The sequence below is a fragment of the Falco peregrinus genome, chromosome 1 (genome assembly GCF_023634155.1).
Source record: "Falco peregrinus isolate bFalPer1 chromosome 1, bFalPer1.pri, whole genome shotgun sequence".
In the NCBI taxonomy this organism is placed as follows: Eukaryota; Metazoa; Chordata; class Aves; order Falconiformes; family Falconidae; genus Falco; species Falco peregrinus.
This window is the reverse complement of record NC_073721.1, coordinates 59,766,593-59,788,505: the sequence shown is the minus strand read 5'-3', so window position 1 is coordinate 59,788,505 and position 21,913 is coordinate 59,766,593. Positions and strand designations below refer to the sequence as shown.

At 41.1% G+C, this 21,913-nt stretch overlaps 1 protein-coding gene across 10 annotated transcripts in view; it reads left to right on the top strand.

Annotated features, from left to right (window-relative positions):
• PHF21A (PHD finger protein 21A) overlaps nt 1–21,913 on the top strand; it is a 132,878-nt gene that overhangs the window by 95,474 nt on the left and 15,491 nt on the right. For 7 of the 10 annotated variants that reach the window (XM_055792553.1, XM_055792559.1, XM_055792524.1 and 4 more), the window contains 7 exons: nt 9,645–9,845; nt 13,510–13,764; nt 15,531–15,617; nt 17,831–18,127; nt 19,908–20,006; nt 20,712–20,763; nt 21,574–21,653. In XM_055792553.1, coding sequence (XP_055648528.1) covers nt 9,645–9,845; nt 13,510–13,764; nt 15,531–15,617; nt 17,831–18,127; nt 19,908–20,006; nt 20,712–20,763; nt 21,574–21,653 — 1,071 coding nt within the window. The remainder of the gene's footprint in view (nt 1–9,644; nt 9,846–13,509; nt 13,765–15,530; nt 15,618–17,830; nt 18,128–19,907; nt 20,007–20,711; nt 20,764–21,573; nt 21,654–21,913) is intronic. The other 3 variants (XM_055792566.1, XM_055792569.1, XM_055792570.1) reach the window with 1 other exon arrangement.

Below are 21,913 nucleotides of genomic sequence, written 5' to 3'. Positions count from 1 at the left end.
TTTTGGTTTTTTTTTTCATGCCGGATATTGTCCATATTGATATAACAGGTCTCACATGCATTTTCCTGTGAGGTGTCCATCAATGCCAGAAAGATCTCCGTGTTTCTTGCGTGGCTTCTTCATGTCTGTGCCTCGTGCAACTGTTAGCTTGCAGGATGAAGTGATGGCACCATCCGAAAGCATTTTGATACCAAGGAATTAAGCTTTCATAAAGAAGAGTTGTGGTGGGAGCAGTGACAGCTACTGGGTTCACATTCCAGGAACTAACCAAAATTTGAAATTACGTACATAGTTTGAGATTAGATACTAGTGTCTGATCCTGTTAATTAACTTAGGTACTATGTACATCTGTTGAAGTCTAAACATGTTCATAAAATGTTTTTTTGTCTTTCATCTAGCACACAGGTGGGGTTTTTTTCTTTCACAAGAATACTGATAAACTGTAGTCGTGAAACTGCATGTAGGAAGTAGAAGGAAGACACCGCATGTCAAATCCAAAAAGGACAAAGAGATTAAACGGTTCAATTTCCTGCATGTTGGAGACTGTTATATTCTACCTTGGTACCCTAGTGTGACGTCTTCTGACTTCAGGGAGACTAGGACCGTTTGGTTATTGGTGTACTAAGTTTTTGTCTTCCACATCTTTCTGTTCCAGAAAACAGGTGGTGGGTTGGGCTGCCAGCGATTCTGAAGGCCCTTGCAATGTCAGCAGGTTGATTAGGGGAAATTTGCCCAGCTAATCCTAGCAGGCAGTCCACATCCTGCATTGCAGTGGAAGGGAAAAAACAACAGCCCAGCAAGTCTGACCTGGGGACATATTTTTTATCCATTCCAAGTCTAAAATCAGTAAGAATCTAAGTACGCAAAGAAGACATACAATAAAAGGTATCAAAAGAAGAAGATAAATTTGCTTTGTTTAGCTGCTTTTCTCTAGCTGTGGCAAATACTTTGTCTTTCAGAGGAAGGTGAAAAAACAGCCTTGAGTATATCTGGTTATTCGTGCCTCTGGACATATTAAAATTCTGAAGAGTAAAGTCTGTCTTTGTGCAGAGTTTCGGTGCTGGAGAAGTGTGCTGGGACCAGCACTGGCGCGGGCACTGTCCCTGGTGAGGGGTGAGAATGAGCAGAGGCTTCCCAGAGCCCTCTCCCCCTCACGTGTATGATACAATCTCCTCCAAAACTTGGGGTAAGTGTTTCCTTTGGAGAGCTGTATCACCTCGTCCTGGCGAGTTCAAGCCGCGTCAGGCCGTTACATCTCGTGTTAGGCTGTTCAGCATTTAACCATCCCTGCGTCTTATTTCAAGGCTGAATTTGTCTGCCTTCAACTTGCAGCTACAGAATCATCGTTTTATATTTCTCAGAGAAACTAAACCCCCTCTCGTCATCAGATTTCTTTCCTGTGTATAAAACTCTGTTCTCAGTGAGAAGTTCCCTCCCAGCAAGGGGGACGAGCTAGGCTCAGTGGGCCTCGTATCACACGGCGCTGTGTGTTGGGTCCTTGACTGTGTTTGTGGGTTTCCTTTGAACTGTCGCCGGTAGGTCTGCATCCCTTGTGAAAAAAAGGTAGTTTTCCGTTCTTTTGGCAAAGTGCCTGACCCTGGGCGTTTTTAAGAGAGGTGGAGGTTCACCGAATCTTCAGTTGTTGAGTAGTTTTGGCCTCAGTTATGAGGCGCTTTTTAGTGCTGGGATGAATAAGCAGAGGGGCAAAGATCCCCTCCCCGTGCCATTTAAATCAGGAGGCCACGGAGGAACTGTTGGTTTGGGTTTTTTGATGCACAGACCTTGATACAACTGAAGACCAGCAATGTGGGTCTTCTGCAGTGATTTAATTTGATGTCTACTCTGTGAAGCAGGCATTTCTTGTTGTTTTGATCACGCTCGGTTAACTAAAGAGAATAGTACAGCAGGTATATTTAGCTGGACAGAACATCTGTATTTGATACACTGTTTGAGGGACTAGGAAGGAGAGAAAATCTCTCATTTGAGTGAGGTGAAACCATGACGTTTTGCTCCGAGAACTCATTCTGCCTGTGAAGTGGAGGCCAACAGTGAATTGCGATGTGATGTTGTTAGTGATGGCTTTTAATTGAATTGGTGCTAAACAGTGTTTGGTTGACAACGTAGGGAAAAAGCCTTCCTGCCACTGTTAGTTTGTGGTGTTGGTAATGCGAGTGTGGAAATGAAATGATAGCTGCTGTTAACAGCATCAGGGCAATCAACAGGTGGTCGTACGATGCAGTTAGAGCTTCCAGAACTTTCTGTTCACAAAAGAACAAGTTTGCATTCTGGGTGAAATAAAACCAGTCATCTTGCTTGATACTTCTGATCATGTGTGAAGTGCATGAGCGTGAACTGTGTGTGTCTCCTTTCATGAGGAGGAGAGGAGGTGTGATTCAGTCGTGAGAATAGCTGTAGGATGCACAAGAATTCTGCTGAAGCTGATTCATTTTTAGCCAAGGGACTGTGCTACTGTGCAGTAGTACGCTGTGAAATTACTTGATGACTATCCTTTCCACTTGGGCTATTCAAAAAGATGAAGTGTTACCAGATTAGAAAATAGACTTCTATTTAGGCTGATTGTTTCTAAAATGTGAAATAAGTGTACTGATTCGAATTGCTCTACTGCGCTTGCTTAATTCAGACAAATTCAGTTTAAAGGATGCCACATTAGGAGGTGAATCAGAGGTAGAGGAAGAGAAGCAGCAGGATTGCCCTGGCAGAGGGAACTGGCTACCACGTATAGATGTGAATGGCTTTCTCATGGGGGTGGTTGTCCCTGTGTATTCTCCTGCACAGGAATAATAATCCACAGTATTTTCTGTGCTAAGATTTTGTATCCTAAGCTTCGGTCCATGACAGATTTTACAAGACCACCTTATACACTTCTGGAAAACTAGGTTCAGTCAGAGATCATAGAAACATACTTTATGTTGAAGTGCAAAAGAACCCTTGTTTCATTCTGCACAATCTAGGTGGCTTCCCCCGCCCCCCCCCAAGAGATAACCCCCGAAATAGACAAATGGAGGTGAAACAATACGGAGATGGGCAAGATAAAATTAAAAAGAGCACTTTTTCCGTGGTAGTCAGCAGTTTAATTTTTTCATTTCTTCAGCCTTTTCATGTTGAGGTGATCCCCACCTCCTTTGACCAGTTTGTATTTGCACTCTGAAGTGTTTCTGGGAAGCAGAAAAACATAAACCAAATCAAATCTTTCCAAATCTTGTCAAATTTAAAAAAATATAATTTCATTCCTTTCATTCCATTCCTCCTTAATTACATTCAAAGTACTGCACTTAACTGTTTTTCCCGTTCTGTTGTCACACACTTAATTCTCAATTCATTAATTGCTTCATTGTTTAATTATTGTAGCTGTTCTTACAAGTTTCTTTCCATTAACATAAGTACTGGGCTAAGAAGGTAGATACTACATTTCTTTAATACATAAGCTGCAGGAAAACGTATGTGTGTGGCTCCTACTAGTTCAGTCTCTGTTCCCTACATTGTGCAAGACTAAAAATTCTACGAGAAGACAGTGATGCATAAGGCATTTCACGGTACAACATTCCCTTCCAAAAATTAATTGGTCTGATGGTGCTGCAAACAGTAAAAGACACGGTACTGAAAATAAAGCAATCAAGAAGTCACATAAAACAGAATGGCACAGCAGCTATTTTTGGTCATTTTCATTTATAATTCTAGCTATATTTAAGGAAAAAAAAAAGGCATTCTCCCCCGTTAAGAATGAAGGAATGAATATTATTTTCAGAACTTACATAATTCACTTCTGAATGATTTCCAGCAACTTCAAGCGGTGTTTCTCATAAAGGAAAAATCCCACATTCTTTTCTGAAGTACTTGTTCATGTGTGAACTGTGTGTATTTGTTTCAGAATCACACCTATAGTAATTATTGTAAATAGTCTAAAATATAATGAAGTGTAGTAAGTTTACCAGCATTTTTAATGGCAAAAGTACTTCTCACATCATGCCAATGGTACATAACGGTATTTATCTGACAAAATGTCAAAGTAATTTTTATGGAATGAAGATTTTTTTAAAATTGTTTTACACTCCAGGTGTTGGCAGTGCAGCTGTTGACTGGGTATGCTGGTGTGCTTAGATACCTGTGTATTTAACAAATGCTTAAAAAAAAAAAAAAAGTTTTTGAACTGTAAAAGGAAATGGTGCACATTTCGTTAATGATGCCCAGTCAGGCATTAAGTGAGAGGCGGAGGTGGTTCCCTGTCCCACTGCTGTGTTCCCATTCCGCACACAGGCACCCTGCCCCAGAGGCTTTGCTGACTGAAAGATTCTAATGCTGCTTTGATGACATTTAAGAAGTAGAAAAATGTACCATGCTTCTTCCTTGGAATAAAATTCTAATTTAGTTTGTTTAGATTTTTTTCATTGGTGGAAAGATCTGGGTATGAATGAGGCACAGGCAGAAGTGCAAAATTTCATAAAAATCTAGGATGACGACAGAAATAGCTGAACACGTTTCTATAGTCCTTTGATCGTTCTTTCAATGGAATTCAAGTTGTTTTGTAGAACAGGTTTTTTTTCCTCACTGGTGTAGATTCTGCGTCATCAATTTCTATAATAAGATTTCACTTTTTTAAATTTGAGATACTGTGTTAAAGCACTAGATGAGCGTACACTTACTCTCCTCACTGGTACTCTTTCCACTCCTAAATTCCGCTCCCCAAATTCACCCTCTTCGCAGGTCCAAGACTAACTGTGCCAGGGATCCACAATCTTTTAGCTTCTTTCTGCCACAGAAGTTTTGCTGTCTTTGTGTTCTGTTGAAAAGCAGGGGTATTTCACTTGTCTTTGGGTAGCAACAGGGACTGGGGCTGGGAAGGAGAGGGGAGGGAGGCTGGAACGGGAGACTGCAGAGCAGTGAAATTCCCTCCATCCTCCCTGCTCCCTAGTTGGAGCTTATTTGAAATCCGTATTTTCTCTTACCATTTCCTTCGCAGCAGTTGGCAACTTTTATATCCTAGAGAAAATTTCTTGGTTGTAGGAGGGAAAAGGTAGCAGGGCATCCATAATATAGCTGACTTCCCAGAATCGGTGGAGCAGGAAAGCGGGTCACTAGTAAGCGGGTAAGCAATTCAAACCACATCAGCTTTGGTTTTGTGATATAAACACTGTGCATTGCGAGGCTGGTTAGTACTTTACTTTTGTCTCATTTTTAGACTATTTTTAAATTTTAATTTTTATAGATTTTTGAAGTTTAAAAGCAGACCGTCCTTGAGGTATGTGTGATTTTCTGCATGTGTTCCCCAGATGAAGAAAATGTGTCACCAAACATAAAAAGGGATCTAGTATTTTAAAAATCACTGTACTCTGAGAACTACTTTGATTGCTTGATTGCTTAAAATTAAAATCACAGTTAGCTAATAATGTTATACTTAAACCTTACTAAGCCTGCAGTTTGCTCCAAGGACCTTCCTTATCTTATAGCAACATATTCATGATAGTTTTTTTATATAAGCACAGAGAAGACACCTTTTGACATGGACATATGGCCAATAGGATGTAGAGGCAGATCTTCTGCTTAATCAAACCAAAATAATCTTCTAACGCCGTGTTAGGATCTGGCCTGTGGCATGAATGAGAAGGTGGTATCACTAAATGTCACGATATTGATTACAATTATTACCTTTAAGAAAGGGTCATATGAGATGTCTAGGGCTGTGTGAACTCGGTGGTGTGAACGGTTCTTGATGAGACTGGTGATAAAGATGTCAAGGCAGCAGGAGCTCTGCGGTCGTGTACTACGCTTACGGGGCACTGTTCGGCAAATGGATTTTGAAGTAGCCTGACAGTAGCTGTTGCCGAGAGCTAGCAGGTACTTTTGGGGGAGAATGCAGTTTGGAAGAAAGGATGTGATCATTCGTTTCTTCCACCTTCTGTACGTAAAGAAAGGATCGGCATTCGGCTTTGAGGAAAATTCAGTAAACTTGAAAGACAAATGCTTTTCATCCGTTTGTAGTGCTGCTGGAGAAGAAGCTATTTTGGCAATATGGGGCGAGTTAGAGCTTTGACATGCAGAAAACTATTCTGTTCTGTTTGTGATGATGTGTTTATGATTGAGTCAATCCCAATTTAAATTTTTTAAGTTGTCAGTGAAAATTAAATTACGTCGTCTTAAATAAGAGTCGGAAGGAAAAATGGCAATGATTACATTTAAAGAATTAGGAATATTTCTGAACACTTCTGTGATACTTTTCGATAACCTCCGTCTCCCTGGCACTCGGCCTCTGAGGCACATAGCTGGGGCTTCATACCAGCTGTGGCATGTTCCAGTCATGCACGTCGTACTTCCTGCAGCACAAGCTGCCTTCAAAATGCATTATGAACAGTCAAATATGAGAAACAAATGTCAGATACACTTGTAATGAAGTATCGAGTCTGACGGTAGGCAAGAGTTTCTCTCACGCTGCCCTCCCCTTCAACCCCCTGCGACACGAGGCTGTGCTGGCATCGCAGCGGGCAGGCACGTGCCGGGGCGGCCACAGAGCATCGGTCCCAGCCGGCTGAGCCGCACGGCCTCGCCGCAGTGGGGGCTGAGCCGGGCAGGGGGGCACGGCCCCGGGCAGCGCTGGAACGGGGTGCAGGGCTGCACTGCCTGCCTCCGGCCCTGCAGCCCCCACAGTCTCCTCTGCTGGTGCTAATTAAGCAAAGCAACTTAGAAATACGTTGTTCGGAGTCTCCCACTTGGTAACTACCAACAAACAGACGATCCCAGCAGTCTTGCAGAGAGTGGAATGATTTCTGTAGTTTCAGTGTGGTATTTTTACTGACAGTTGGTAGAAGCAGATTAATAAACTGCGTAAGCAATTGGCATGCGCTGCAAACTTCAGTTTTACTCTCTGAATCTTAAAAGCATTAGATGTTTGTTCCAATTTAATATCTGCATAATGGATATGGATGGCAGGATATGCTGCTGCCAGGCAGCTCTCAGCAGCCTCTAACAGGCTAGCGTAGACTTCCAGAGCAACGGCGTTTTTCCACTCACGTTATCCATCTTGTGCCAAATGTGCTGAGCTTCGGTTTTTGCACAAGGCACTAATAAAAGTTGTGCTTCAGCCCTGCTTTTCAGCGGCTCCGCACCCCATGTTTGGGCCCGGGGGTGGGACAGGCAGTGTGTGAAGCACCGTGACTCACCTCGCTCCTGCTCCCTGCTCCCGTCCTCACTGGCTCTCGCCCTGCCGGAGCAGTATGGCCAAGGAGCCCTCCAGCCTGCCTCTCCCTCTCCTCTTGCACACTCTCTCTCTCTCTCTTTTTTTTTTTTTTTAAATCCTTTCGCTAATGTTCCTCCCATTGTAAAGAACAAGATGGAAACGAATTCTTGGCCCGTTGCTGCTGATTTCCTCCCGTTAGGGAATCAGTAGAAGAGCACGATTATCACTGAATTCCATACAGGCAGCTGTGGAAGACAAAACCTCCCTTCCTGTTCACGGCGGGTACAGTAATCCTTTAGCCTCCTGTGCAGTGTCTGTGCAGTCCATTTTTTGGCAGGTATTCCATAGGCATGTTGCATTATTTCCTCTCCTGCTTTGCTCTGTTCTCCTCACCTCCCCCTCGGGTTACTCTCTGGAAATGTTTTTTCAGCTCGTGTATCTGCTTGCTGACATGGCACTTTGGTTTGCATGTTAACGTGGTTGATCTTTTCAGAAAGCAATTTTAAATGATTGTTCAGTTATTACATATATGAATGAGCTGATAGACACAGGCCATTTAAAACTCTGTAAAATATCTGAATTAGAAAAATGCCTTCTATGCTCCTATTGTTTTCTCCTTGTTGTAGAAGGGAACAGACAATTTACAGCTTTTAGGCTTTCACAGCTTTTAGCACTTTTCTGGGTGCAGCATAATGTGGCTCCTTCACGCTGCTGTCCGTTACCAGCTCCCTGAATTTTTGGTGAGGCTGGGTCTTTGTTTCTCTTGTCATCAGAGCTGAGCGTGCATCCCCAGCCAGGGCTGTAGGTTTTGCAGAAGCCGGGCAGTCCTCCTTCTGTACACCTCTGAGTCACTGAATTCAGTCTTTTCTAAAAAGGTCAGTCATGAGCTCACACATTTCAGCCTTATGAAGCAGGGGTGGGGGGGGGGGGCGGGTTGTTGCTTGTGTGTTTTATTTGGTTTTTTAAAGTTCCAGTTCTCAAATCTGCCCGTTTGGGACTCTGCACCTTTTGTTATCTTCTTCTGGGCTAGAGGTACATGTTCAGCATGTGAGGCACCACGCAGTTTTAACTCATCATAAGCAAGATACTTGGAATCAAAAGCCTACAGTATGCCCACAAGAACTATGCAGAGAACAGGTATCATATCAGCTCAGAATTTCATAACCCTGCATGAAAGAAATTTGAGGGAAAAAATTGTTTCAGTTGGTTATAAATAACTGGATTGGTTTTGGTTGGTTTTTTTTTTAGCTCCCTCTCTCTGTTTTGTGCTGTGTCTTAATACTAGTGCTTCAAAACAAAAACTGAAACATTTGATATTGTCAGAAAGTTTTTTTCTTTTCCTTTCTGTGTAAGTGGACCTGCTCGGGATAGCCTGCTGTCAGCACCTGCCTCTGGCAGAGGTTTCCTCACTAGAGCTTTCTCAGTTGAGCCCCTACCACATCTGGTGACTTCATTGTCCTCTTCTGAAGCCAACCTTGTTGCACAACTGTTCCGGAGTACGCATAGGCTCTTGATCAAGGGCACTTAAGTATCTATCTAAATCTTTTTAATCTCTCCTAATTTGGGGGTGGCTCGAGTGTAGGAAAAAATGTCTGTTTTCTATCATGCCCACAAAAGGCAAAAAAAGTCTCGTGGTGTTTTCACCCCTGTCCACATCAAAGTATAATGTGAACATAAATTGTGAGCCCTTATCACCCGTGTGGAGACATGGCATCTTATCCCGCAGGTCGCCTGGTCTGCTCTTAAATCTGTTGCGTTACCGTCTGAATATCCACAATGGCTACCAGAAGAAATTTCCTTCTTAAATAATTAGACTTTCGTGGAAGCGATAATGCAATAGGAAGCCTTTAAGCTGGGAGAAATAAATCTGTGCCGTTCCCTTCCCATGTAGGCAGCCCTGTCTAGTTTTCTTTCAGGTGACAATAATAACTGAATGGAATGAGCACACACATCCATGCCCTTCCCATTCCCCACTTTGCACTCAAACTCGCCATCTCTCCACTCAGTTTCGATGCCTGGTACGAAATGGCATCCCCGTTGCCCTGAAGTCAGCCCTGAGGCTTCAGCCTGCAGTCCTTTTTCGTCCCTGGTCAGGAGCGGTGCGTGTCTGAAGGAGTCAGGAACCTTGGAATCTGAATGCTAACGCATCTCACATGAATGCAGCTTAATGAGGTCTTGCCACAGTTTGTGAATAGGCTGAATTTTGGTGGGTGGGTTTCTGTGAGGACAGTGAGGTCACGCTGTTGGGCAGCTCTACTCCTCTGTGGCCTTTTTTGACGCTGTGCCTATTAAATAACACCGATACTTAAAATTCCAAAAGGAGAAATCCCACTAAGATTTTGAGCAGTTCTTTATTTACATTAAATAAATGTAACTTTAGGTGTCACTGTCTTCTCTAATACGTGCAGCTAAATAACTGTCATCATTTCTGGTTTTGTTTTTGTTTATCTGGTAGAAAAGAGTGGTGGAACAGCTTCGAAAGAATTTGATAGTGAAGCAGGAACAGCCAGACAGTAAGTTTCAAATACAGCCATTGGCACAGTCAGAAAACAAACTACAGACACCACAGCCGCAACCACTACAACAGCTACAGCAACATCACCATCAACAGCAGCAGCAGTCTACTGCACCCTCTCCAAATGTGATTGGATCACAGGTAAAAGCCTCTACAGTAATTATTTTCCTTGCTAAAGGTAAAGTTCACAGGACAAATAAAATATTAAAAAAAGCTCAGAGAGAAAATTGCAAACTTTCACTTATGCACATGAGTATACCAATATGAGTTTCTCCTTCTATGCAGATGCAGATATGGGTCTTGTGGGTTTTTTTGGCAATAACCTCCTATCTGAGTAGAAAAAATCAGGTAGTGTTTAAAAGTTGAATCATAACCTCGCAGAGAAGAAGGGTGGCAGTATCACCTTTCTTAAAAATAAATGGAAGTTCAGCAAATGAACCTATCTTCCGTAGGTGCAAGAAAGATCGTCTGTCCATACCCGGTAGGTCTCAAGAAATAGTAAAGACTTTACACATGAGGTGTGTGATTTAAATACTTCATTTTTAAAAGACTAACAATGCCCACTGTTTCAGTGAACAAAATGTAAGAGAACGGTTCCCTCTTCTTCCTGCTTGGTTCTTTTAAATCCAATGTAACTCGTATCGTATAATACTTACCTGAGTTTGCTGTGTTAATGGCAATGTTTGAGTTTTAGAAAGTAGTGTCTTCATTGGGAGGGTACACTGAATTTCGGTACGGTATAGGATTAGAGATATAATCCCAGCACTCACCAGAGAAAGTGGCCTGCTTCTGCTGACAGGGGAATTCCAAGTTTCTCCTGTTCAAATATTTAGAATCCCCAAAGTGTGCTAATAAAACAGCTAGAAAGCGCAGGGAGGTGTTTTGTAAAAAGAAATGTATGTGAGGTCTTTTTTCCTGTTGATGCAGTCTCAGCTGCTCCTGTTTGCCTGGGTAGGCAGATGTCAGGAGTCACCTGTGAAGTTTACTTTCTGCACGTTGCAGTGAATCACAGCCACAGCTCTGACCGCTTGTGATTCTTGTCTTCCCTTTTCCTGGAAGCAGAGGAGGGGAGAAATGTTAGCTCTCTCATGAACGCAGCAAACTGTTTTGGATGTGCTCTGGAAATGTGTTTGTGAGGCTTAGGTAGTTGTATTCTTGAGAAAACTGAAGAAATGGAGCAAACTTAACTAAGCAAAAGATGTTTGTGAGTAGCAACATCAATATCAAAGTTTAAACAGAACGAAGTAGTAAATATTACTGTGTCCTAGAATATTTCTAGGCAAACAATGGATCACTCTCTGCTGTATCACCAGTCTTTGTTTTCCAGCCAGGGAATATGACTGCAAAAGCAGTTTCACGTGTTTCTCCGTATCCCACACTTGGCATTTATGCATTAACTTCCAGGTCATCTCCTGGGTTGTAAAAATTGAGGTTTTGTTCAAAGTTAAAGAGCCCTCTAGTGAAACAGTCAAAAAACTGCTACACCCTTCTGACTATCACTGATACAGTTGTACTTGGACAGTAATTACAAACTCAAAGGCAGGTCATCCTCTCATCTGAATAAATAAGCCAGCTTTTATCCTTAACACTTTCATATTTTTATTTATGTTGGTATAATTCTGAAGTAACCTCCCTTTCTTCTGTACACATCTTGCATCTAAGATTGTGCCTCTGTCCTGTTGCCCCTCAATCTCTTTCAGCAAAGAGAAGTCAAATCTTTTGTCTCTCTAGAAGGTGTTTTGGTGCCTGCTTTTGTAAATAATACATCTTTCAAGGCTGTGTCAGTAAAGTCAGTGCTTTCAGTGGTTATTTTCAGAGTAATTCAATTTAGGAATCAGCGTATATATGCTGCCTTAATAGTGACATTTTAATATACTTAATATAGTCCAGTAAGAAGGGCTTTTTAAATCTTCATAGAGCACCAAGCCTGCTAAAAGGTCATATTATTGCAGTGTTATTATGTGAAATAATGCAGACTTACTATGAATGCCACTTCAGTATGAATTCATGCATTGAAAACTTTTTAGAATAAGCAAGGTAATTAATGCTCAGCACAGTAACAGGGATCTTCAAGCTTTGTGATCTGCTGACATCTTTAGTATTTACAGACCTAATAGAACCCCTTGAAAGAGTCACAGTCTTGTATTACATGATTGATTACACTTTTCTTTAAAATGTTTATGGATGAATGTAATGCTTGTGAAAATGATACCATGTTACATCTCATTGGAAAAGCTTGAATAATGTTACTGCATTAGGGGAACGGAGCCTCTTGCCCTGGAGAAGGTGCAGCAGAGGTCGATAAGAAGGTCTTGTATCACGGATGAAAAGTTAAGGGAATTGTTCATGTTGCAACAAGGAGAAGTTAATAACGTCTGGATCTTGTATAAATTATAAAATTGAAGCATGAATTATCCTTTGATTTGGCATTGTACAGTGTTTGAATTTTTTTCACACTTGTGCATAATTTACAGTTAGGGGATGTAGTTTAGGCGTTACGAAATTAGAGGTGTGAAGGTAAACCGTTTTTGTTTAAGGAGATGATATTGGTGAAAATACTGAAGAATCCAGCTGGAAATACTTTATTAGAAGGAAGAGAAAGGTCTTGTGCAATTAAAAGCAAGCAGTCTAAATCAGGCATGTTCAGAACATGAAAAAAGACTGCCTGATCCCTAGTTCTCCATTTTTTCCTGTTGTAGAGCCTAGTGCTGACATCAGGAGGGAGTGGTGGTTATTTCATGCTAAGAGCATTTGATCATGCCACTGACTGTTCTGAAGGTGCGGTGCCATTGGTACAACAGCTTTTTTTACACCAAAGAAAAAAGAAATAAGCTCACTTGGCATTCAGTTGGGTGTCACTTGTGAGCTTTCTGTGTACATTGTGTTCTGGTTTTATATGGGCACTCTCTTGCCTTGTTGCTTTTTGAAAGAGATCCGCAGTTGTCCATTGCCCTTAACATCTTAGAAGACAGTACATTTTAAAAACAAAATGGTGAAATTATAGTTGTTTTAACTTTGGAGTTTGTGGGCATAGTGTATTCAGGCATTTCAGGTAAATGCTGGCATTGAGTCGAAACCAACTCTCTTTAAACAAGCGAAGAGCAATCATGACATGACATATATGTTCCAAACCCAGCCCATTCTACAGAAGTTAAATATAATTGCCTGCAGCTGGGGAGACTAACGGCCAGCTCTTATACCTTCAGAGCAGCTCTACTGATATTCTCAGGAAAGAAAGTTAAAGGCTAAATAACTGTATGTGTGGCTAAAGCTAAACTTTGGGATAGCCAAAATCAAAATATGTTTCTGTTCTTAAAGAAACCAATTAATGAATGGGGTTTTTTTCCCTCTTCTCCTGATTGTGAGGATCTCTGTAAACAAAGTTTTCATTTGAATATTTGAGTTTTAGTTGGTGAGAAGCGAGTTTGCTGGTATGTTTCAGAAACCTCCACCTTATAGGTCTGATATTGACAGTACGTGTTTGGAAGTACCGTGAAACTAAAAGGTCCAAAAATACATATGCCACTAGTTACACTTAATTGTCGTTTTCTCAGGAATTTCTTTTGAATCGGTCTGTAATGCTGCAGATGATTAAAGCAGACCCAACAGGTGCCTCAAACATGAATCCTTTCTAGCTATCCAGTTTCCAGAGGCGTAAGATGATGTGCTTGTCTGAACAGTAGGTAGTTAGACTCGGTGCTGCCTTTTCTTTCTCTTGCTGTCTATTGTTTCTAGCTAACCAGCCCACGTCCTGTCTGATATGAAGTGTCTCTGTCTCTTACAGTGTATTTTCTGTTTCCTTTAGAAAACTGTAACTACAGCTTCTATGATCACCACTAAGACACTACCTCTCGTCTTGAAAGCAGCAACTGCGACCATGCCTGCCTCTGTTGTGGGTCAGAGACCTACCATTGCTATGGTTACTGCTATCAACAACAATCAGAAAGCGGTCCTCAGCACTGATGCACAGAATGCACCAGTCAACCTCCAGACAACAAATAAGGTCACTGGGCCAGGAGCTGAGGCAGTCCAAATAGTGGCAAAAAACACAGTAACTTTGGTAAGCGTTTCATATGTGTGCCCTGCAGATGTGTGGGGGTTTGGTTTACAAGAGGACTGTTGGGGAAAAAAATAATCACACTGGGGTTTGCACAGAAAGGAAAATAGTAGGGACATGTCGTGAGTCTTCACTAGTAAACATTGTTAAAATCATAGTCCAAGAAAATCATTTGCTCTCTACATGGGTTGTTACTAATGTTTTGCTTAACAGAATTAAATCAGTGCTGTCATCACCTCTGTGTAAAGCTTCCCCTGTCAGTAGTTGTTAGTCCTGGGGAAATACCACTGGTTTCACCCCTACCTAATCTATGTGGCTGTGTTTTGCAGAATTCTTAGTCTTTTCTTTGGCAGTGGTGATGTCAGACTTTCTTCATTTGATCAGTTTGGGTCTTCATCTTAGATTTTTTTTTTGAGTCAGTCTCATGCCCTTTGCGTGATGAAGTCTCTGGTGTTAGAGACATCACTTAACTCTGCCCACTACCATGTCTTCACTCACTGCTTCTTCATACATATATACAGATCCTGTTGCTTTAAGCATGTATTTTGGAAAGTGCTTTAGTTATATCACACAGAATAGTTAGCCACCTAGAAATAAAAGCAGCAATGTTTTAGAATTGGGTTGTATGGGCTTCTTGGTCTGGGAACCAGGAGTTGTATAGCATCATGACAGGGAAATTTTGCTTCTGGAGTAAAGGCTAAGGCTTCACTAAACATTTATCTTTATTAAAAAATGCAGTTTAATAATACAAATGGAAGTAATTTTGCTTCCTAATGGGGCATATGTTTGCAATCAGAATAGAGAAGACTATTTGAGGAGAGTTTTTTTCTACTGTTATCTTTTCCTGTGCCATCCGTTGCACCACTCTCATCTGTCCTTTATATCTGTGCTTCATTTCTTTGCTGAATAACTTAATTCGGTCTGGGGAGGTGATTCTGTTTTAATAATAGTCCATGATTTATGTTTCTGTAGCAAATTTCATCAAAAATCTCAGAGTTATTTTCCCAAGCATTAATTAATTGGTATAGGACCTTTTTGAAGTAAATTGCAATCTTTTGTGGGTGGACAGAAGTACAGAAGGCTGGAAGCTAACCTGGATGTTAATTTCAGGGAATGTCACCAGGTACTCAACTTAGGGTAGCTAGTAGTGCTATTCAGAGGTTAATCGTGTGGCAGCTCCATCTGACTGCTTTCAAACAGGCGAGTACTTAGGATGCCTTCAAGTGAGGTCTTAAATGTTTCAAATGAGCGGCCTACTTTTGGAATTTTCAAGTTGTGTGTTAAGAGCCCCTCACAGTGTCATTAATATTGCTAAAAGAGTTGTAACTTCCAGATCTTTTATATTTGTGTGAGATGCTTTCGTTCTCCTGTGTGCCATTCAGCATGAAAGGACAGTGGTTCATATAGTGGGCATCAAAGTCTTGGTTATTTTTTTCGGTTTGTCGTAAAGCCGATTTTTAATTATTAAAACAAATAGGATTTTTTGTTATCTTCAAATGAAATGGGTTTAGATTGCAGAGCACAGTAGTTAGTACAGTTGACCTAAAAGGAAAGATGCCTTCAATATATGGAGCAAGGTGTGTAGGAACAGGCAAGTAACATTAGCGCTGTCTTTAATGTATTTCTAATGAGGACCCTGTTACTGTGAAAAATTATTTACAAAGTGGAAAACCGGGGACATCAGGTCTGAAAATACATTGGGGATGTTGATTCTGTTGAACAACTTTGAAGCTATTTTCCTCTTACTGAATTCTCTTACCTTCTTACAGCAGGTTCAGGCTACGCCTCAGCCCATAAAAGTGCCGCAGTTCATCCCTCCTCCCAGACTTACTCCTCGTCCAAATTTTCTTCCACAGGTGAGTGTACAGAGAGCAAGCAATAGAAGAAGGAACTTAATTATAGCATAGATAGGAGATACTTTCCGTGAGCATAATTTTTGTCAGTGTTTATTGGTGACCTGGTGGAGGAGGCAATTCATCCTTAACGTGTTTACGGATGATGCCAGATCTGAGGGTGCAGCCAGTACTGGAGGGCAGCGCTGACGTTCCAGGGGCCCTAGGCAGGACAGAGGAATGGGCCAGCAGGAACCTCTTGAGCTTCAGCACAGAAAAAGGCAAAGTACCGCACCTGGAGTGGACGGACTAACCCCTGCGTTGGCACAGGCTGGGGACTGGCTGGGGAGCAGCGCTGCTTCAAAGGTCTTGGTTGACAGTAGGTAAAGCAGCGGTGTGCCCTGGCAGCGTATTGGGCTGTACCGACAGGACCACAGCCAGGAGATTAAGGGAAGAGATTATCCACCTTTCCTCAGCCATCACAAACTGGGAACTGATATACAGTGTGCAGTTTTGGACCCCCTGGTTGATAAATTTGAATGAGTCGAGGGGAGGAAGGCCACTAAGATGTCTAGAGGGCAGGAATATATGACCTGCAAGGGGAGGCTGAGGGATGTGGGCTTGCTCAGTTTTGGAGAAGAGGTTTTGGGGACAGCCTAGCAGCAGCTTTATTTCCAATATCAACAAGGAAGTTAACAAGAAGATGGAGACAGAGGTGCTTGGCTGGAGAGTTACAGACATGATCACAAATCGGAAGAGGGAAGGTTTAGACTGCATATAAGGAAGCAGTTCTTTCTTTGAGGACAGTTAGGAGTGGGAGAGGCTTCCCAGAGATTTTGTGGAAGCTCCATCCTTGGAGTTTTACAAGACCTGTCTAGACAAACCCCTGAGCAACCTGGTCTGTGTTTAGTGGTGGCTCTGCTCTGGGCCAGAGGTTGCGTTACAGGCCTCCTGAGCTGCCTCCCAACCTGCATGAGTCTGTGATTACAAAATTGGCATATGATGATCATATGTGATCGTATTTACATCAAGTGAAATGAACCCACTGAACAGGTGTCAGCAAAATCAAAGTATCGCCCAAGGCCTTAAATTGCCTTAATTAGTGTTCGCTGGTCATGAGCAAAAAAGGAAAAACAACATGTCTCTAGATTGTTCCCCAGTATTTCTGCATTGCAACAGAGGGTGACCTCTGTTTGCAGCTGACACTAAAACTTGTGGTTTACTTTTTTTCCCATGGTTTGGGAAAGGCACAGATTGCTTCTTCATTTGAAAAGACATCTTGGAGGAACTATTTCATTTGTAAGAAATACGTGGTGCTGTGAATAAAAGTCTAAATCTTTTACAAAAGAAAAAAGGAAAGTGTAGGCTGATATCTGATTAAGATTTGGAGATGGTGTGATCTGTTGGAATGTGACCTAGTTTTCCATGATAAAATGCATTATGGAAATATTAAAGGTGGATAGGACAATAGGAATCAAATAAGGAAAAAGACTATTTTCAGAGTAATGTATTCTACTTTTATACTTTGTAATGATGTGATAAGTAAAAACTTAACAATGGGCAGGAAACAAGCAAGCATTGGCGGTGGACTATTGGAAGATTCTCGTGGCTCTTCTTCTTGTGAAAGAAGAAAAGAGTAATGACTGCATTTACCTGTAGCCTTCAGCACTTTCAATGAGGGATTAATGTATAATCTTAACAGTTTTTTTTACTTAGCAAGATTGGTTGTTCAGGTGTCTAAATAATATATAGAGTTGACAAAGGTAGCAGGTATTTGCTGAAAAATTTAATTATTTCTTCCAGGGCACAATCAACTACTCATGATTTCTTGGAAGCTCACTATAAAGCCCTGAGACACACTTTTAACATGAGAGCCTCAGCTGTGCCTGTAAATATTACATGAATTTTTTGGCATGCAAAACTGATATGTTGATTTAGATACAGATAAGGCACTTGGCAATAAACCTGCAATGTAAGTGTCTGTGCATTCAAATACCATTTCAGGGTCAGTGACTGCATATGCAGATGTTGTGGTTGGGTTGTATGCAAGTAGGTTTGAAAATGTGGCTTTTCCATCTCATAGCATACTTAGGACACTATGCTAAAAAATTACATTCTATTAAAAAATCAAGCAACCTTCTGCAGATTATACAGGCTGAACTGAAAGTAAGAAAGTGCATCTGAAATAGTCATACACAAATCTCTCTCTTTTCTTTTTTTTTGGTTTTTTTTTGTAGGTTCGACCTAAACCAGTTGCCCAAAATAACATTCCTATTGCCCCAGCACCTCCTCCAATGCTTGCAGCTCCTCAGCTTATCCAGAGGCCTGTGATGTTGACGACAAAGTTCACGCCCACCTCTTTACCCAACTCTCAGAACTCCATACATCCAGTTCGTGTAGTTAACGGGCAGACAGCAACCATAGCCAAAACCTTCCCCATGGCACAGCTCACCAGCATCGTGATAGCAGCGCCAGGTACCAGGCTCGCTGGACCTCAGACTGTACAGATCAGCAAACCAAACATTGAAAAACAGGTACGGGTAAGAAAGTGGCTACTAATGCAACAGACTGGGTTTGTTGCTTTGCTGTGCCCATTTGGAGAGGATGACAACCATGGAGAAATTTTCAGTGGGTACTGGAGATACTCATGTTCCAGCAACAGTACAAATCATGGAACAACTTGCAACTCTTGGGGTAGAAGTTACCATTTTCTTTAATATGGGCCGTTGGAATCTGTTTCTCACCATCGGTGTTTTTATGCTCCCCCTAATGTCTTAACTTGAGTGGGTTATGAGCACGCCACATTGCAGGACTGTATTCCAGGATCTTGGAGACCAAGTACAAACTGAAATCCATGTTCATATCAGGCTTGTAAGAAACATTGGAAAAATATTTTCTGTGTTTCTGTTTTTCAAAGGGTGCCTACATGAAAGGTGAAAATTATGTGAAAACATAGGGTTATTTAATACGATCAATGTAGCCATTTCTTCCTTGATCTTGCAGTCTTCTGATTGGAGGCAGAATAGTCTCACTCAGCTTCCGAGGACTGATAGCTCCCCGTGACTAAGTTGGATTGATTGAGTGGAAAGGAAGCCCTCGGAAACAGAGAATTCTAGATGTTTAGTTTTAAAGTCTCTCTCCAGAAAAGACTTCTGTATCATAAAACATTCCTTTAGTCAGCGTGGATTGCAACTGAGAGCCTTTGCCATTCAGTTCAAGTAAAGCAATCTCTGTTCGGCTTTTTACTCTTTTGTATATTTTATATTAGTCACAGTATAACATAGTATGTTATATAGTACACAATCTAGAACGTATAATATTTATGTAGCTTCTATAAATAATAGTAGTATATCTTTCACTTAATTCTTTCATAGACTAACGTGCCTTGAAGTTGCCTTCTGCTTTTGAAGTCACCTATGGAGACTGAAAATCATGTGCATGAAAGTTATGCTCATGCTCAGTTCTGCTTATGAATTCTCATGAGGAGGTTCTTGCGTACCTCAGGGCTGTTCCACGAGTTACTCAGCAATGCGTTTCCTTTTCGTGTGATTTGAAGTTTTACTTCTACAATACCATACTTTTGATGCCTATTCCTTTTGATGCCAGCAATATTCGTTTGTGCTTTGAATAATTACTGGCAATTCAGCTGTTGAAAAACACTCAGAAGAATGGTGGTGTTTTAACATGAATTTTTCTCTGTATTTTCTCCATACCGTAAAGGAGAAAAGTTTGTCCCTGTGTAGCTTACTTCACTCGGTTTGTAGCCTCAACAGCTACGCCATGGCCAAAGATGGGTTGGGTCATGCAGGGTTTGTGATATCATCGCAGAAGATTATGACTTAGGAAAAGAAATAAGCTTCAGAAACATCTGTGATTGTAGGAGTCAGAGAGACAGAGTCTGAGCCATTCGTAATTCTATGACATATAAAGACTGAGGAGTGAGAAGTACAAAATGCATGTGCCATGGGGAATGGTTTCTACCTGGAAGTCTTCCATGAGATGTTCTTAAAGTGTCTGTTTTCCCATACTGTATAGTGATTTCTGTAATGGAGTTAACTCTTAAGATTACTTCTGTTGCTTGCGTGGCTGCATGGGTTAATGCAGTGGTAAGGCTGTTTGATCCTTTGTTAAAGGAGAACACTTTATTTAATATTCCTTTCACATAGATTCCTCAATTAAGTCTTTGCTAGTACGCTGCCAGCTTTAAACTCTTGTTCTCCTGAACCTGCAAAAGTATTTGTTTTGCCTTACTAGTCAAAGTAAAGAAAAAAGTCATTCTTATCACTGAATGGGAGAAACACTGTTTCTTTTCAGACTATTAAACCACATGTGGAAGCAGAAGAGAAGCAAACAGAAAGTTGTACAGTTACTCCACCTGCTGCACCGAAGCCAAAACGAGAAGAAAATCCACAGGTATCAGAACACACCGAGCTTTCTTTTAAGAAGAAAAGGAAACACTCAGCACTTTAGAAAACATTTTCCCCTCCTCTGTTCCTTCAAGTCTCCTTAACTTGAACATTCTATACATTCCTGTTGGACAGCAGTAGTTGATAAGGCTAGAGAATAAGCAGAAGAGAATAAGAGAATAAGTTGATAGAGAGTAAGTTGTAGAGAATAAATTGATTTTTACATGTCTGTGCACTTACTGCATTAAAATTGGGATCCTTTAAGAAGCCATAGCATTTATCGAGAGGCACATGTAAGCCAGAATTGCTCCTTGTAGTTCACAATATATGGAGAATGATCTTTAACTAGCAATATTTTGCTGGCAATTAAACTGTGTTGGTACTTTCTAAAAGTCAATCACTTAGTTGGTTCAGTGCTGGACTGGAAGTAAAGAAACTGCTTTCTTGTTCCCAGCTCTGCCAACTCTGTGATCACGAGCAACTGGCATTTCCCTGTATCTCAGCCTAGGTTCCCATCTAGAAAATGGGACTACTGTCTATCCCCTGTAAAGCAGTTTGAAGGTATGAATGAAAAGTGATTTACAGAAGCAAAGTACTACTAATAATATTTTTGTTACTTACTTACCTGTCAACTGACTTCAGAGGGCCTAAGTGACATAGCCCATCCTATCGGTTTGATTTGTCATTATCTTTTTTTTCTCCCCCTTCACAGAAACTTGCCTTCATGGTGTCTCTGGGACTAGTTACTCACGACCATCTGGAAGGTAGGAAAAATGTCTTAACTTGGTTCCTGAACTCCTCTTTCATGGCCGTTCTGAATTGGAAGTGCAGGTCCAAAGTATTTCTGGATTAAATGCAGTATTTTCTTGCACAGAAGTACATTTGGGATGTCTGTACTCTTGGTCTAACTTAGTTTGTTGTGCATACTTCTTTATTCCTCTTACTACACTGAAACAAAGCAGTTGCTTATGCAAGCAGAGATCAGTGGTTGGGAAGAAGGTGTATGCTCTGATGTTAGGAAGGAAATTTGTGATAATCCCATTGTTTTCTGGACAGCCCCTGTATCTGCCAAGTTACACCATGGATAATGTTACTGTAACCCACATCTAGAGATTTTTCATTTATTTCATGGGACTGTAATCTGTAGTGAATGAGTTAATAGATTACAATTGGGTTTGTAATTTAAACTCCTTAATCGTATACAGTGAAATACAGCCTAAGGTTTCAATGGCTTGCGTATTTCTGTACTGTATTTATTTTTAAGTATCAACAGGCTTACCAGAGGCTTTTCATTTTAGATCCCAATTACACTGACCATGAGTTTAAAACGTCTCAGGTGGGGGGTGTGAGAAGATGGCAATCATTTCATTAATTAGTTGAGCACTGTATATGTTCCCTGTCAGCTCTTAGGTTTCAAACCTTCAGAAATTAGAAGTATAACAAAGTTGCCTATGTTCAAGCATGATCGCTGTTCTGTAGAAATCGTCACAGCTCTCCTCACATGCAAACTGAATTCTGAGGACTTTATATACTGAGACCCGTTGTTTTCTAACCTGAATGCTTTGTTTTACAAGAAATCCAAAGTAAGCGACAAGAGAGGAAAAGAAGAACAACAGCAAATCCAGTGTACAGTGGAGCCGTTTTTGAGCCTGAGGTATTTATTTTTTGCTGGGGGAAGCTGGTATTTTCATTCTGAGCTTGTGTGTCTTTCTGCCTTTTTGCTACCTCCTAAGCTATCGCAGTCCTAACTAGACAGGCAAGCTATCATTTATAATTCAAAAGGCCATTGTGGTGGTAAGACCCTCAGATTTTTAAATAGTAAAGACATTGGGATGTTCTTCAAATACTTACATCTTTTTCTGCCTTCTCCTGCGTAACTCTGACGTTAAGTGGCCACGTGTGTTACTCTTACCA